This window comes from Pimephales promelas, chromosome 14 (assembly GCF_988280905.1).
Source record: "Pimephales promelas chromosome 14, fPimPro1.hap1.1, whole genome shotgun sequence".
Lineage (NCBI taxonomy): Eukaryota > Metazoa > Chordata > Actinopteri > Cypriniformes > Leuciscidae > Pimephales > Pimephales promelas.
This window is the reverse complement of record NC_142782.1, coordinates 14,417,247-14,435,114: the sequence shown is the minus strand read 5'-3', so window position 1 is coordinate 14,435,114 and position 17,868 is coordinate 14,417,247. Positions and strand designations below refer to the sequence as shown.

General features: G+C 36.5%; 1 protein-coding gene across 1 annotated transcript in view; it reads left to right on the top strand.

Annotated features, from left to right (window-relative positions):
- Positions 1–17,868, top strand: part of gpat2 (glycerol-3-phosphate acyltransferase 2, mitochondrial) — a 67,253-nt gene that overhangs the window by 31,080 nt on the left and 18,305 nt on the right. The window contains exons 6-12 of the mRNA XM_039663415.2: positions 646–780; positions 1,376–1,475; positions 5,821–5,954; positions 8,426–8,525; positions 13,682–13,867; positions 15,425–15,523; positions 17,281–17,363. Coding sequence (XP_039519349.2) covers positions 646–780; positions 1,376–1,475; positions 5,821–5,954; positions 8,426–8,525; positions 13,682–13,867; positions 15,425–15,523; positions 17,281–17,363 — 837 coding nt within the window. The remainder of the gene's footprint in view (positions 1–645; positions 781–1,375; positions 1,476–5,820; positions 5,955–8,425; positions 8,526–13,681; positions 13,868–15,424; positions 15,524–17,280; positions 17,364–17,868) is intronic.

The window sequence follows — 17,868 nt, the reverse complement described above, 5'->3', positions numbered from 1 at the left end:
ACAAAATAAATAGTTGTCAATAATGTTATCTTTGCATTCAAAATGTAGCAGAGGTGTAAAATGTTCTCCCTTTCTGTCGGTTAAAAAAAAAAAAAACCTTTGAAAGAGTCTAGAAATCCAAAGTTTTAGTACTAAAGTTTAAAGAAATGTCAAATGACATTTTAAAGACTTGAAAAAGAGGCAGACCCTTTGGTGGGTTGCTTGAAAGACTAATCGGTCATGAAGCCCTGTATACAGGTACAGTTACCTGACCCTGACTGTATGCATATCTGATAGGAGCAATTAAATAAGATGTATTCATGCAGTTCGACAGAGCACTATTGGACAACTGTGTCCCATCGCCAACTGGAATGGCATTTATTTTAATGTTTCTGTCAACTGTATGCCACATACGCCATGCTAACTTTTCTTTTTGCTTCTAACCTCAGTTCAACCCTGCTACCACACCCTCCCTCCATTCACCTAACCCAATTTTGGCCCTAACATTAAAATAACCTTTTATATTCCCAAACAGCATGGGTGTGTTTTTCACTCTGCGGCCATAAGCGGTGTGTTCCGTGGTGTTTATGTGATGATCCTTCACACAATATTCTCTTTGTTTTCTCTGCGGTCTGTTGTCCTGTGACTGTGTGTGTTTTTATCCAGAGTGAGGCAGGCTCTGGAAACAACATGTTCCTCTGATGAGACCAAGGTGGTGGACTTGGTGATGCCTAAGGTCAGAGGTTATTTAGGCAGACTTCTGGACCTTACACAGACCTTCATCTCCCCCAGCTTACTCAGGTCTGAACGTAATTCTCATTCTGAAAGCAAATCTCTTTCCTCTTTCTGCAATAAATTCAGCCAGAGATTTTTGTTTGCAAAAATTAACAAGTCTAAAAAACAAATAGATTGTTCAGCATTCAAAATGTAACAATTTAAAATTACCCTTGGTGGGTTGCAAAAGTCCACATTGAAAATCTGACATTTAAAATCCATTTTGGGGATTTTGAAAGTTAAGGAAATTTGTCAAATGAAGAAATAGTTCACCCCATGCTTTTCTAGGCCACTAATTAAGCAAATTTGGGACATTGACCATGTGAACTCATTGTACAAGTATTTTTCAATCATCTTTATGTCCAGTTCTGCAGTGTGACATGAATTTTTAAAAGCTCAGATATTCCATGTAGCCTTTTAATTAATATGAGGTCATGGCGGCTACATAACTGCTCTATTTGATTTATAAAGAACTAAAATATGATTGCTTTTAAGAAAGGGTAGCATGACATTCTTAAGGGTACTGCTGTCACTGCTTGACATGTCATGTCAACTGTCCCTCTGCAGATTATTATTAAGATATTTTGATCTTTCCAATCGATGTCTCCTCATACTCTTTTAGGATTGCGAGCTGGATGCTGCTGAAGTTCTTCAGTTTAATGTTCTGCAATGTACAGATCAACCTCAACCAGCTGGCAGCTTTACACCGTGCCACACGACTGGTAACCAAATATACAGCTTTTACAACCCCAATTCCATTTTGTTTAACGTTTATTAAACTAACGACAGTACAAAAAAAAAAAAAAGATTTTCAATATTTTCACTGGCCAACTTAATTGTAGTTTGCAAATATAAACTAATTTTGGGACTGAGACAAAAAAAAAGTGAAAAGATCACAGAAACGCCAAGGTAAATGGTTTTGATTTGGTCCATAATTAGCAGTTGAACTGGTAATTAATAAGGGTATCGTGTTTGGGTATAAAGCGATAACACTGCAGGGCCAGTCGTGGTCCTAATGGTTAGAGAGTTTGCAATACTGACTAAGGTGCCCATGAGCACTGATGCCCTGCTCCGGGTGTGTATGTCCACGGCTTGCAGTGTGTGTGTCCACTACTCACTGTTCCTAATATGCCTGCACTAACATGGATTGGTTAAATGAAGAGGACACTTCACATCATGTCACTTCGCTTCACTTCACTAAATGAAGCATCTCAGTCTTTGTAAGCAAAGATGTGTCATGGCTCACCACTGTGCCATGAGGGAATTGTCAATACGTGTTTGCGAAGTAGTTTGGTATTTCTGCATCTAGCTGCTTATAGTGAAAAGATTCAGGGAATCCAGAGAAATCTCAGTCTGTGTAGGACAAGAGAGGAGAACTACACCGTACAGTGGATGTGCTTGACTGACCTGCCATCAGTCCAGACCTGTCTCTTATTAAAAACGTATGGCTCATGAAAAGGAGGATCGGATAACGATGACCACCGACTGTCTTATATCAGGCGAGATTGGGCAAAAATCCCTGGAAAACAATTAGTATTCTTGAATTACCAAACATTTAAATTAAATGTGCAATTAAAAGGAAAGGTGATGTGATAGATTTTTGGGAGTGTATTGCAGCCATCAAAAGCAAGCAATATTTGTTTAGATTTACAAAATTCAATACAGTTTGTCAGTGAAAACATTGGATTTCTTTTCTTTGTACTACTATCAGTAAAAAGAAGTTAAGAGAATGGAAAAAAATCACAGATTCCTTGGTAACACTTTACTTGAAGGGGTGTGCATATGACTGACATGACACCTTCATAATCATGACATGACATATGGTTTTGACATGAGGTTTTAAGCATATGTATGACAAATGTCATTAAGTGTCATTCGCCTAATAAGGACATTTTGAATGCAAATATGACATTAAGATGTCTTTATGACAACTTGACATAAATCAGTACTTCATAAACTGTCAGTGTCTTGGTAATTACAAATTGGCATTACCAAGACAACATAAATAAATATGTCATATACATGCCATAGCAGATTCATTTTCAAACTTAAGAAACCACTTAGCTTTATGTGTTTAATTACTAAGACAACACAACCTGTCATACATATGTCATAAACATGACATAGCAGATTAATTATCAAACTTAAACACTTTATGAGTAATCATGACATTGGCTGTCATGAGGCCATTATAACTGTCATGAATTTTTTCTTGACCTCAACTGCAGTGGTACAAATTGAATTTGTCATTAAAATGTTATGATTTCTCCAATGTCATGAATACTCATAAAGTGTTTTTTTTTTAAGTTTGATAATTAATCTGCTATGTCATGTTTGTCATGTTTATGACAGGTTGTGTTGTCTTAGTAATGTCAAGTTGTCATGACAAAGACACTGACAGGTGTAGAGATACAGATAAAGACATCTCCAACAATGTCATATTTGCATTTAAAATGTCATAATTGAGCGGATGATACTTAATGGAAGTTGTCATAAACATGCATTAAAAACCTCCTTCATATTCATGACATGTGTCATGTCATGATTATGACGGTGTCATGTCAGTCTTATGCACACCCCTTCAAGTAAAGTGTTACCAATTCTTTATTTTATTACATTTTACAAAATGTCCCATTTTTTTGGAACTGGGGTTGTATTTCTTCACCCCATTCTCTCATATTAACAGCTTTCCTTCCTTGTAGGCATCCTTTGCTTCATGTATTGCATGCTTTCATTCTTCCCATATCGTATTAGTCTTAACTGCTTTTCTTCTTTCACCACTGTTTCTCCTCAAGTTTTCACATTTGCAGTGTTTTTCTGACCCAAACTCAGTTATTCTCGATTTCACAGTATGATATTGCGATTTAAATATACAGTATGAAGCTGAAGGCTGCTCTCTATATCAAAATGCTCTTTTTGTGTGTGCCTCTCTCTCTCTTTCTTCTTCTCTCAAACTATTGCTCAATTTATCCTGTTTACACATTTATTTTTATTGCAGTCAGGTTTTTCACCTCAGGCTTTTGGTCACACATAATCCTTTATATGGAAGTTAAAGCACACTTTGAAAGCTTTTTTTGTAGCATTCGATTGTGTGATTCTTACATTTGGTGCAACATTAAAGAAAACATCAGAGAACCGATTAGACCTCATTAGCTTGTGGTTTTATAACCAATTAAACATGCATTCTACAGCACAGCCAGAGATCATCTTTTTGGCCTCAGTCCATGTGCATGACTCCGGAAAGTATTGAGCTCACCTGTTCACTTTCTTGCCAGTTGCCGCCCACCTGAATAGCACTGCTACATTTCTGCACCACTCAGTTGAACTCCACAAATAGAGAGTTTGAAAGGATTCAGGACATATCATGCAAAATAATATTCATTATCGGCATTTTTGCCTTGTTTTGAATATATATATATATATATATATATATATATATATATATATATATATATATGAAGAGTTCAGATGCAAAAGCCTCTAAATGCCATTTGAAATTTTCTTCAAGAATGTTAATTTTTATCAAACTTGTATATTTAAGTTCAGTAATTTCACTTAAATGGCAATGAAGATTACCTATGAATTGCCATTTAAGTGAAATTACTGAATTTAAATATACAAGCTTGATACAAATTATTATTCTAGAAGAGAATTTCAAATGGCACTTAGAGGCTTTTGCATCTGAACTCTTCATATATATATATATATATATATAGAGCCAGACCGATTTATCGGCAGGCCGATATTATCGGTCGATATTAGGCATTTTCCAAACTATCGGTATCGGCAGTTATAATGGCCGATAAATGAATATTTCAAAAATAAAATAAAAACTGACGAAACGCGCTTCAACCATGTCATGAGTGTTGGAGTTGTATAGTTTGTCCACCAGAGGAGAGGGCACTCTACACCGTTGGCAACACTCGTTGAGTTGGTCACGAGACATACATTGCTAGAATAACAATTAAAAGAACATCCGCATCAGTTCTCTTCACTCAAATAAGCGACAAAATTTGTGACTCATGTCCAGTTTTGCTGCTGTTAAATAAGCCGAGAGTGAAGCGGAATTAGCTAGTAATAGTTACGTTACGTTGTTGCAGTGTAGTTGACTGACTATCCTTTTAACTTTTGACAATGCGACTGAAGTATTTTCTTTAATAGCGCGTGACAGTTATAGCAATGGGACGTATCATCTCTCCTTGGCCTGTTATATTGAAAATGTATTTTTTACAATTTGCAGTATGACGTTATCCATTGCTAAATTATGGCTCATCATAGACTAGCTAACTACAAAGCTAGCTAATGCCACTATCATCAGTCTGTTCTGCTGTGACAATAAAAGAAAAAAGTTTCTTTATAAAATGCATTATCATATTATTTTAGTTAAAACTCATAAATAACTACAAATAACTAATGTTAGGGAAATCTGTTAATGTTTTGTTGCGCGTTTCTGAAATAATTTTTTAAAAATATCGGCCGATATATCGGAATATCGTATTTTAAATCCAATAAATATTTGCATCGTTATCGGCCCTCAAAATCCTTTATTGGTCGGGCTATATATATATATATATATATATATATATATATAGTCTGATATGCGTCTATCTCATGTGAGTGTAAATGATTTTAAAATAAATCATTTCTTAGTTAGGGGTTAGACTTTATTAACATTTACATTTTTACTGTTCATATGTAATTGTTTATTTATTCTAAATAATAGCTTTAAGAATGTGGCAATAGATTTGAGATTTCATGTAGTCTCTATAATATTATGCGTAGAAAACTTGATCAGAGTTAAGATGAACACTTATTATGTGCTGAAATAGGGATATTGTGACCTTTAACCTGTTCTCTTTTCTCTCAATGTTTGTTAAATAAGAAGGCACCAGTTCAGAAATATTAGCACAGTTGGTACAAAGGGTCTAGAAACCTTTTTTGAAGTACAAAAACAGTTCATTTACGGGTTCATTTTCAAGTGCGTACTTACCACTGAATTTTATTTCTCCCTGCGCTGAAGTGTCCTCTAATTGTGTCCGTGTCTGTCTGTGTGTGTGTGTGTTGTAGAAAGCTCCGCTGGTCTACGTGTGTGTTCGGCAGAGCGACATCGATCATGCTCTCATTTGTCTGACTCTTTTCTGCCACAACTTGAGGGTTCCCTACACCATTTATCCAGCCCACGTCCGACAAACCTGGCTAAGGTACACACACACACACACACACACACACTCTCTCTCAAAAACAATTCACTCATCTTGCAGCACCCACAGATGCATAGTTTGCTTAGAAAGGTTCGCAAGTTTAATTCCCTGCCTGTCCTCTAATATTGTACATTTACATATCCACTCTGTTTGCGTCAGCTGTACTAGTATTGTTAAAAAGATCATTATAGTTCATTAGTTTCTTACTAGTTTGGTGCAAGCGCAGCATATTCTAAAGTTCAGTGCACTTATTCAGTCTGTTACACAGCCAATAGAAGCACTTGTTCGCATTTAACAGGGCATAATGGTTCGGTAAGTAATGAAACGTACAATTCTTAAAGAATCATGACACCGAGTGCTGGAAACGGCAGTCGACCGCGGCGAGGGAGTGGTGGGGGTAAATAGTTTTCTCCTGCAGGCTGCAGGTAACGGAAGACTTCGACTCCAAGCCGTGGGGAAGTTTGTGCTTTATTTACAAGGCTACATCAATAATTACTTAATAGCTGTTCATACAAATTGCCCTGTCAGTAATTGTTAATGTATTTATGATATGCTTCGAGCTTATGCTTGATTGATTGTCACTGGATGTGGAGCACACATGATTAAAAATGTAAAAATACAGCTTGAACAGTTCACACTTTTTCATTTGCTAGTTCAAGTTTCAAATGTGCCACAGATTCACTGTGGGAAAGAACACACAAACAAACAAACTAGATTTGTCTTGATCTTTTGAAAGAGTTAAATGTGTTGTGTTCTCAATCTTCGCATTTATATATTTAATTAGACACAAATAATGTTGTCATTTCAGAAGTATCAAGAACTGTATGTTCTTGATTAGAAACAACAAAAGGGGAAATGTGATTTCAGTTTACATCTTGTTTTATTTTAAATTAAGCAATTTAATTTATATATATATACATATATATACTGTATATATATATATAACATATTATTAAGTATTAGTCTTCTAGCCCCATTTGAAGTTTGCTGAGGCCCCCTAGTGGGCCCTGGGCCCTTTTCCATGTTTCCATGTTTCCTGCAGTTGTATCATTAAATGTTGGTGAAGTGCTGCCACCAAATTTATTTTTTAGCGGTGTTGTGAGCTTAGTCTGAATTGAATCTGACTAAACGACTGCCTGAGATGAAATAATACAAATACTTGTTGGTTTGAATCGGTCAAATGAGTTGCCGTTCAAGGACTCATTAATTGAATCATTAAGGAACCGGAACCAGTACGAGAAATAATTGGAGTTGGATGAAGAATCGTTGATTTCTTTGTGATTTCCGTGCTAAGCTCTGGATTTTTATTGGTTCCTGGATTCTTAATTCATAACAATAAAGCAGTATAAAAGTGGAAAATGGTCATTTCACGTGGATGAATCAGAAAACACAATTTCAGGCTCTAGCAAGGACCTTATCCACTAAACAACAGTCTACTCATGACTCAATAGCCTGCGATATGCCGGCAACACGATTATGAAGGTCGTGCGTTAAAAGATAGCTGGTATTTATCATCTCTGCATGACACCTTTGTTGTAGGTGTTAGAAAGTATTATGAAATATATGCGCTTGTTCTGCCTTTTTATATTGAACAAAGCAGTTAAACAAGATTTGAATACATTAGTACAACTGTTTCTTAAGCAGCAAATCAGAATATTAGAAGCATATTTCTGAAGGATCATGTGACACTGAAGACTGGAATAATGATGCTGAAAATTCAGCTTTACCATCACGTACATTACATTTTAAAAATAAAAAAGGTATTTGAACCTTGATCATTTTTTTTTTTTTAACTGTATTATTGATAACATGAATGCAGCTTTCATGATCATAAAAGACTCATTTTAAAAACATGAAGAAAAAACAAGCTTACCGAGCTTTGAACAGTCGTGTCAACAATAATTAGAAACATAAAAGGAAGGCTTTTCTTCATACATGTTTGACCATGACTATGACTTGAAAGGCTCTGAAGTTATGATGACATTTCCTGCAAGTCAATATAATCCATAGCCTTGCAGGTTTTCATGGTGCATTTTGGGAATTTCTAGGCAGAAAACATTGCAGTTATCTAACTATTTTGATAATAAATGCAGTGGCTAAGAAACATGCCTTTGGTGTGAGAGACCCGGGTTCGAATCCACTGTGAGCAAGACACTCCAGAGGCGTGTGACCTCTGACATATATAACAATTGTAAGTCGCTTTGGATAAAAGCGTCAGCTAAATGAATAAATGTAAATGTAGAAATGGCTGAACCCTTTAGCAGTGCACCTACCACTGAACTAGGGATGGGATTGTGACACCCTAAATTCTGACCTTGTCCCTAAGTAGACATCAGGGGGGGAAATAGTGCTACAGAAGTGCTTTTATATGGCCCCTTGAAGCCTCATCTGTGGTGACTGTTTATTTGGCTGAATAACCTAAAGGAATGTCCCATTAGTCATTGTTAATTGAGGCCGTTTTGTCTTCTCAGGTCCATCCTTCAGAGGCTGGGTGTCGTCTTGCTCCCAGAAGGCACTGACTCGGAGCGAGACGTGGAGATGGACTGCCTCTATTCTCCAGTCATGACCTCTGTAAGCCCCCGCAAAGGCTGAGTATGCTGTTCTGCTTGAACTGCTCAGATTCAGCACATAAGACACTCAAAACGGATTGTTGCTTAAAGAGTTTGTTCACCCAAAATGAAATGGATGTCATTAGTTACTCACCCTCATGTCATTCCAAACCCGTAAAACCTTCGCTCATCTCCTTCGAAACACAAGTTAAAGGAGTAGTTCACTTTTAAAAAAAACTTTTGCTGATAATTTACTCACCCCCATGTCATCCAAGATGTCCATGTCTTTCTTTCATCAGTCGAAAAGAAATTAAGGTTTTTGATGAAAACATTCCAGGATTTTTCTCCATATAATGGACTTCAGTGGGAACCAAACGGGTCAAGGTCCAAAAGAAACTTTCAGTACAAACTGCAAACTTGTTCAAAGGGCTTTAAACGATTCCAGACGATAAATAAGGGTCTTATCAAGCGAAACGATCGCTCGTTTTATAAAAAAATAACAAAGTTTAAGTTTTATAAGCTCAAACGCTCGCCTTGCTCTGTTCTGTAACGCACTCCTGTTTGAACTCTTTCATCAAAATGAACAAATCTTTTTCCGAGTCATTTGGTTCATTCGGCGAAAGAAGCGAACGAATTGATTCGGAAAAAGATTTGTTCATTTTGTTGAACGAGTTCGAACAGGAGAGTCACAAAACAGAGCAAGGCGAGCGTTTGATCTTATAAAACTAAAACTTTGTTATTTTTTTTTAAAAATGAGCGATCGTTTCGCTTGATAAGACCCTTATTTATCGTCTGGAATCGTTTAAAGCCCTTTGAACAAGTTTGCAGTTTGTACTGAAAGTTTCTTTTGGACCTTGAACCGTCTGGTTCCCACTGAAGTCCATTATATGGAGAAAAATCCTGGAACATTTTCATTAAAAAGCTTAATTTCTTTTCGACTGAAGAAAGAAAGACATGGACATCTTGGATGACATGGGGGTGAGTAAATTATCAGCAAATGTTTTTTGAAAAGTGAACTAATTCTTTAAGATATTTTTGATGAAATCCGAGAGGTCTCTGAACCACCCTTAGACAGCAATTTAATTGCCATTTTCAAGTCCCAGTAAGGTAGTAAAGACATCATTAAAATAGTTCATGTGACTACAGTGGTTCAACCTTAAAGCTACACTGTGTAACCCTTTTGGTTTATTCGTAGCTAAAAAAAAACTTCGTTCTTTCAAAAATATATGTGCTCATTAATGTATATTTACTTCGTCCAAGTAATAAAGTAAAGTATTCTCGTGAGTGTACAATATGCCATTGAAAATACATACGGGTAAGGGGTTCTAATGTCGGTCGTCATGTTGCCCCTCCATCTTGAAAGTACATTAGCCAAAGAGGGACATACCCGTTAATTCAAGCTTCGCCTTTCGCGTTAACGTTTCAGTTAACACTCATGGACGAGGTTGAACTGGAAGCCATGTTAATCTTGGACTACATTGGCCACCGTAGGAGTTAAAACGAAATCGGAATTGAGAGGAACAGAAAGTAATATTTACTGGATGGATACCTTTTCAGCGCTAGATGGGGATAAAAATCACACAGTGTAGCTTTAATGTCATGAAGCCACGAGAATACTTATTGGCTATGGCTAGCTCCTGCGTCATGGTTTCATGGGGCTCACGTCACGTGCCAGTGAGGTGGCGTTCTGACGTAGAACCCTGAAGCGTTGCGCTGTTTACACTACTTCAACAGAGTAGGAGAGTGATGTGGAAGAGAAGGGATGGTTGAACACAAAAAGTATTCTCGATGCTTCTTTAACATTTAAAACCACTGTTGGACCACTGTGGTCACATGGACTACCTTTCTGGGCCTTGAGAGTTGCAATGATATTACAAATGTGTGGTCAGAAACCCCTTGGGTTTAATCAAAAATATCTTAATTTGTTTTCTGAAGATGAACGAAGGTCTTACGGGTTTGGAACGACACAAGGGTGACGTCATTGGTGAACTCTCCCTTTAAGACGTTTACACAGACACACTGCTTTCGAATGCCATTGATACCAGGTTTAGTCTCAAGACGGACAGTCCCCCACGTTTTCAGGACGGGTGAGAATACATTAGTAACATGGCCTTAATGGGCACAGTGGTTCCCATGACAATGAGGCACCTGCGGACTGCAGATGTTTCACTGGGATGTTGCATGAGTCGCTGAACCCATTACTCTGCCTCACTGATACTTGGAGGTGGATAATAAATCTCCCTAGCCTCCAGATTTCATACTTTAATCTGATTTTTTTGGAGGAGCATCTTATTGATTAGATAGGCTTTGATTAGATATGTGCATATGCGACTTCTTATTGGCATGAATGAACAGAGGAAATAAATATGCTATTCCAGGCAATAATCATGCCTGGAAAAGCATATGAGCTTATCAGGCTTCTCAAGATGGATTTAGGATTTGAGTGTGTGTGTGTGTGTGTGTGTGTTGGTGTGTGTGTGTGCATGTATGAGAGAGAGTTAAAGGAATAGTTCACTCCAAAATTTACATTTAGTCATTTACTCACCTTTATTTAATTGAAAACATGTATTAATTACTTTATTGCGTGAGTGACAAAATGTTTTGGCATTGATGCTGTTGTTTCCCATATATTAAAAAACTGAGAGCAGGGGCTGTTAAATGGATAGTTTACCCCCCACCAACACAAAATGAAAATTCTGTCATAATCTACTCCCCCTTGTGTCATTTCAAACCCATACGACTTTTACTCATTTTTGAAACACAAATGAAGATATTTTTAATTAAATCTGAGAGATTTTTTTTTAATCTTTCCATTGAAAGTCCATTCTACCAAAATGTTGACACTTCATTGGAACGTCAGCATTTTGGTGGACTTCCAGAGGAGGAACACAAATCTCATATTGTAGGTTTCATTAAATATGTGTGGGTGAGTAAATTAAGAATTTTTATTTTTGGTTTAGCTAAACTATCCATTTAATTGACAATGAGTCAGGATTAATGAAGAATAGAATTGAAATATTAAAGAGACAACAATCAAAACAGTCAGATGTACACGAATGTGTCCTAATGTGTCTTTAACATATGGTTATAAAATCTAAAGGTGGGTAATACATCATTCGCTTCTCTCGGATGTGGGCTCTATTCATCATACTCATCATATCGCTCTCACATCTGAATGGGAAATGTGCAATCGTGATTTTACTTAAAACATATTCGATGCACACAATGAGCAATGACTTTGATGTCAAATCGGTTGTAAAACTTCTTGAAACAGCAAGTTTAAATTAGTTTTTTTTAACTGTAAACTTAAACTAAAGTTAACTGAATTAAAGCTTAGATGAAAAAAATATACAAGAGGAAATGTTAGATGAAAATAAACTTGAAAAATGTGTTGCAATGACAACTAAAATACGTACATTTAAGTTTAAGCTGAATAGAAATATTTGAAAAAAAAATACAATGACAAAAGCACACATACATGACTAAAGCTTAAATTAAAATGAAAACTGAAAATATTTGCCAAAAAATACAATACATTAATAAAAATGACAAAAACACACAAATGACTAAAGCTTAAATTAAAATGAAAACTCGATATTTTGATATTTTGAATTATTCAAAATATCCTGAGACCCAGCAATGTTCAAAGAAAATGTTCTTATGTAGAGGACATTTATATTTTAGCAAATTACTCTGATAACATGAATGTCACAGCTTTAAGTCTGGGTGTCATGTAAAGAGCACATTTACAGAGATACCAAATGTTTGGAGGTGTAACCATGACAACTCCCTCGCATTGGTCTTTAAAAATGACTGAATGATAAAACTTAGCACACATGGAAATATGATAATATTTTGTAATTATCATTTAAATCAGACTAAATTTCTAATTGTTTGTCAGAAATCAACATCTCGGGGGTTTCAAATCAGTATATTGCTTTCTGATACAAAATAGGGCATTGATTTCTTACACGTCCACTGTCAATTTGGTGACACAACAAGCGAATAGGGAAATAAATGAGATATCAATATTCTTATGAGATATTCTAATGACAATATTCCCAATTATTACATGTCTTTTTGCCCCAAGAACACATTAATATGCAGATTAGATAATGTGTCGACACATTGCATAGAATTGGACTGGTATGTATGGCCATGTCTACAAAGTTAAACAAATCTGGTTCTCAGGAGGATAAATACTAAAAATTACACTTAAATGGTTTGAATATGCACAAGCATTATTAAAGGGGTGATGAACTGAGAAATCAAAGTTTCCTTGAGCTTTTAACATCTAAGAGGTCATCTTATTATAAGAATATACTGTAAGTTTCAGAACTGAAAACGTCCTTGTTAGTCCAATAAAAGCTTTTATTGACACCAGCCTCAGCAAACGACTCGTTTTTCAGAGTGGGGAACTATGACGTCAAAGAGGATAAAACACCACCCCCGCAGAAGAAGATCAACACCTACTTCAACACGGCCGGTTTAGCCCCGCCCACTGATTCACGCATTACACGCATAGCTAAATAACATAGGTGCCTACCTCGTGATGACAAACCGGATCGAGAGTGAAACTCATTATAGTATGCAAAACTGTTATCCACTCACAGCTGTGGGCGTTTACTACCAAGTCTTCAATGCGAGACGCCCATAAAAATCGCGCGTTTTTGAGCTGGACTCAAAACTAGGGTAGAAAATAGCCTATTACTTATTCATTTTGATGTAAAAAGCTAGTTCATGACCCCTTTAAGATATGAGAGCTAGATTTTTATAATGACTTAATGTTCAGTCCGACAGGTCACTACTAGGAATATAGCAAATGAGTCACTCAAACCATTTCTATGGTGCTTTCATGTCCTTTATGGAATAGCTGTATAGCCCTTTGGCCACTGCATGTAATATCACTAAAACAGACATCAGAATTTCTCCATGTGAGTCATATGGATTTGTCAGCTTGCCACCTCCCTTGCTCATTTTATCTCTCCCCTCTCCCATATAGACACTTTCCTCAAACATACACCACGCTTTCAATTCATTTTTATGTGACTGATTTAGCAGATATTGCAGTTCGTTTATTCTCTGCTTCATATCTCCTCTACATAAAACTATCCAGCCTATCTACTTTCCCACAAACGTTTTTATCCATCATTTCTCCTCTTTTGTCCCACTCCACAGTTCATTGGCGAGCTGTTACGAGAGGGCGCCGCTCTCAGCGTGGGCATCACCGCAGCCAGAGGTCACGGCGGGCAGTGGCTGGCTCGTGTACATCAGGCCATCAGTGACGGTCTAGTGCCTGATGTTAGCATCGTGCCAGTGGGCGTTTCCTACGATTGCCTACCACGCTACTTTATGCGTCCACAGGTGATGACCTTAATATTAACAATGCACACTCCATTCCATAATGACCCGGCAGTCACCATCACCGTCGGTGCACCAGGGCTATTAAACAGAAGCAGATCCACATTTTTCCTGACAAAGGCAAACATGATAATCATAATTATAATGGCCATTGACTAATTGGGGAAGGATTTACCAAACTCTTAACTTGAGTAATAAACTTGTAATGTTACTCAGTTTTGCTACCAATATCAGTAATGCATTAAAACGTTCAAACTTGCCCATCAACAAAACTCGACAATCTGCTGGCGTTTTACCTCAATTTTATGATGTGACAAATGCTTTGAGCAAAAAAAAACACAAAAAAACAAAACATAATTGAGCAGATGTTGTCGGGTGAATGTTCATTGGAGATGAACATTTTGCAAATAAAGTGGAGCTTTTTTTTTTTTTTGCACTAAAACGAAGCCGCCGTGCCACTTCATAAAATTGAGGTTAAAGTCACATGGATTACTTTAAAGCTCTCAGATTTCAATAAAAAGATCTTCATGTGTGTTCCAAAGATGAACGAATGTCTTACGGGTTTGGAACGACATACAGCAATGCGTTATAAACCACACAGAAGTTTTGCACAGGAATTGTAGTCATGTAGTTTTGTATTTGTAATTCCTGAGGTGAACTGATTAGTTACACACTAATTAGCAGCAATATTCAGTTAATTAAAACCAGACGCTGTGTTTTTGCATTTTGATTTAAAGGAGTAGTTCACTTTAAAAAACAAACAAAAAAAAACAACTTTTGCTGATAATTTACTCACCCCCATGTCATCCAAGATGTTCATTGGGAACCAAAACCGTTTGGTTCAAGGTCCAAACGAGAGTTTCAGTGCAGCTTCAAAGGACTTTAAACGACACCAGATGATGAATAAGGGTCTTATCTAGCGAAACGATCGGTCATTTAATAAATAAATAAAAAAAGTTTTAAGTTTTATAAGCACAAATGCTCGCCTTGCTCTGTTCTGTGATGAGCTTTTGTGACTCCTGTTCAAACTGTTTCATCAAAATTAACAATTTTTTTTTCGAGTCATGACTCGAGGGGTTCTAATTAAGACTCTTATTCATCGACTGGTGTCGTTTAAAGCCATTTGAAGCTGCACTGAAACTCTCATTTGGACCTTGAACCGTTTGGTTCCCAATGAAGTCCATTATATGGAGAAAATCCTGGAATGTTTTCATCAAAAACCTTAATTTCTCCTTTAATGATTTTTAATATCCAGATTGTGAGATGTGTTTTCCGAACAAGCATTGGTAAAGACACAGCAAGAAATTCACATTCCGTCTCACATTTAGAGTAGAAGAGAGGGATTATTGGAACTGAGAAATCCATATTATTGTATGCATCCATCTCAAATAAACACCAGGTATTATGGTGATTACAGCCACTAATTTCTCCTCTAATGGCTCTTCACCATTAGAGCGCCGTGAATATCAGAATAGTTTTCTCGAATTAGATCCAAGTCATTTCCTCAGTTCGTGTGTGTGAGTGGCAGCGTATTTTTTCGTTTGTTTGTGTGCTCTCTAGGCCGGCGTGATGTCTGCTCTGCGGTTTGTGGTCTCCCTGCTGAAGGGTGATCACAGAGGAAGTGTTAGGATCCATTTTGCTCAGGCTTTCTCTCTGAAGGTATGACTCACACGCATGGCATTACACACGCTCGCTCATCTGTATACACCCGCAAATAAAATACAATAATTTCATTCAAATGCGGAGCCTTTGCGCAGTGATTCTCGGCTGGTGGGTGGTGTATTCATGACAGCAGGGAAATAATACAAAATGCAAATACTGAAATGCATGCTATATTATAATGCATAGTAGGTTAGTTTTGGGAATAGTTCACTTCTAAATGAAGAATGTCAGTAACCAAATAGTTGATGGACCTCACTGACTTCCATAGTATGTTTTTTCCTACTATGGAAGTCAATGGGGTCCAACAACTGTTTGGTTACCGACATTCTTCTAAATAGCTTCCTTCGTGTTTCTGCAGAAGAAAGAAATTCGTACAGGTTTGTGAGTAAATGATAACAGATGTTTCACATTGAAGTGAACTATTCCTTTAAAAAGAAGGAAAACCATTTGTAGTTTCGCAAATCTATCTAGAGCTTATAAATATGAGTGATATTGGGGTTTTCGCAATACCAAATTTTCAGTTCCTAATACCTTAAATATGTATTAAAAAACTTTCTTCAGAATTTCCTGATTCTCAATACAAATAATTTGTATACCGCAAAATATGCTATTATTATACTGAAAATATGCTAATATTCTATTGAACACACTATTTAAAAAGTTAAATATCAATATACTTGACAAATTACATAAAATAAACGTCAAATACTTAGAGTACCGTTCAGAAGTTTGGGGTCAGTAAGATTTATTTAATTTTAGTACGATTAATACAATTTTAATACAAATTAAAACAAACTATTTCTATCTCAAATAAATGCTGTTCGTATGATGAACAAAATGAAAAAAAAAATGTATTTCCACAAAAATATTAAGCATATGTGTCAACATTGATCATAAGAAATGTTTTTTTGAACATCAAATCAGCATTTTAGAATGATTTCTGAAGGATCACATGACTAAGGACTGGAGTAATGATGCTGAGAATTCAGCTTTACCATCACAGGATTAAATGACATTTTAAACTATATTCAAATAGAAAACAGTTATTTTAAATGGTAATAATATTTTACTATGTTTTTTTTTTTTTGCTTCAATTTCTCCATTAATTGTTTAAACCAAGTGAAAAGTCAGTGATAAAATAAGTACACATTTACAAATTACAGGCAATAGAACAAATAAAAACAAAGGAAAATGTGCAAATAAAATGCTAAATAAATATAATAGTCATTTATCTAGATATAATACTAATTTGATGCTGTTTGACATGTTTTTATTAGAGCTACTAAAGTTATCCATCCAAAGAGCAGTGATACTTGTTTTCTCGCCAATAATATTGTTTGATTTATATGAACTACTTGAATGACAGCATAGACTGCACAGATACACGATTCGGTGTGTTCTTCAGAGCATGAATACCCATGTGAGTGGCCAGCTGGTCACAAGTCTAACAGCGCCACTCTAGCATTGAATTGAGATGATATACAGTACTTTGGTGGTGTTCTGTTTCTTTCGTTGTGTTGCTTTTTTGGTTTTGAAAACTACATTGTTGGACTGTTCAGCGTTTGGTAATATTAATAAAATTCCATGTTTGATTTTAAGAACTTTTCGTACAGTACTGCCATTTGATGTCCAAACTCTGGTCTTGAATCAGAACCGGTTTAGCCTTAATGCCACATCTCAATTTTTGAAGCTTATGTATGAGCACTGTGGAAAAGTTTTTAGACTCATTCTCTCTCTCTCTCTCTCTCTCTCAGGAGATGTGCGAGAGTGGAAGGTGTCGTGTGGATGGAGGGCGCCCCCTACAGGAACTGATGTTGACCGCCATACTGAACAACAGGTCTCTTCAATCCCTCTGTTCCTGTATCACATTGGCAGAATCAACTTATCATCCATCTCTTTCTATTTGACACCCTAGAATCTGTCCCCACATAGGGCCATATCATAGACGAAAGAGCTCACACACTTCCCTTCACCATCCTGCAGTCTTTTTTTGTCAGTCATGAAGGTCCCTGGGGTTCTGGTCCTCCAGTTCAGTTCTTCTTCACCTTTGTTATTTGTTGTATTCACCTTTGTTACACCTCTGCTGTACCAAATTGGTAAGACAAAAAAAGCTACAAAAACAGGAAGAATAAATAGTGATGGAGGGATTCTGGTTGAGGATGATGAACGAGACCTTTTAGCCAGTTCAACGTATCGCTTTCTTTGAGCTTCCTGTGTAACCTGAGTTGCTTAAAACGAGTACGTTGCACAAATGTTTTATGCACGTGGATCTGGAGGTCTGATTCTGTCTGCTGAATGAATATTATTCATATCATTATTAGAAATTGAAGCAATATTTATAC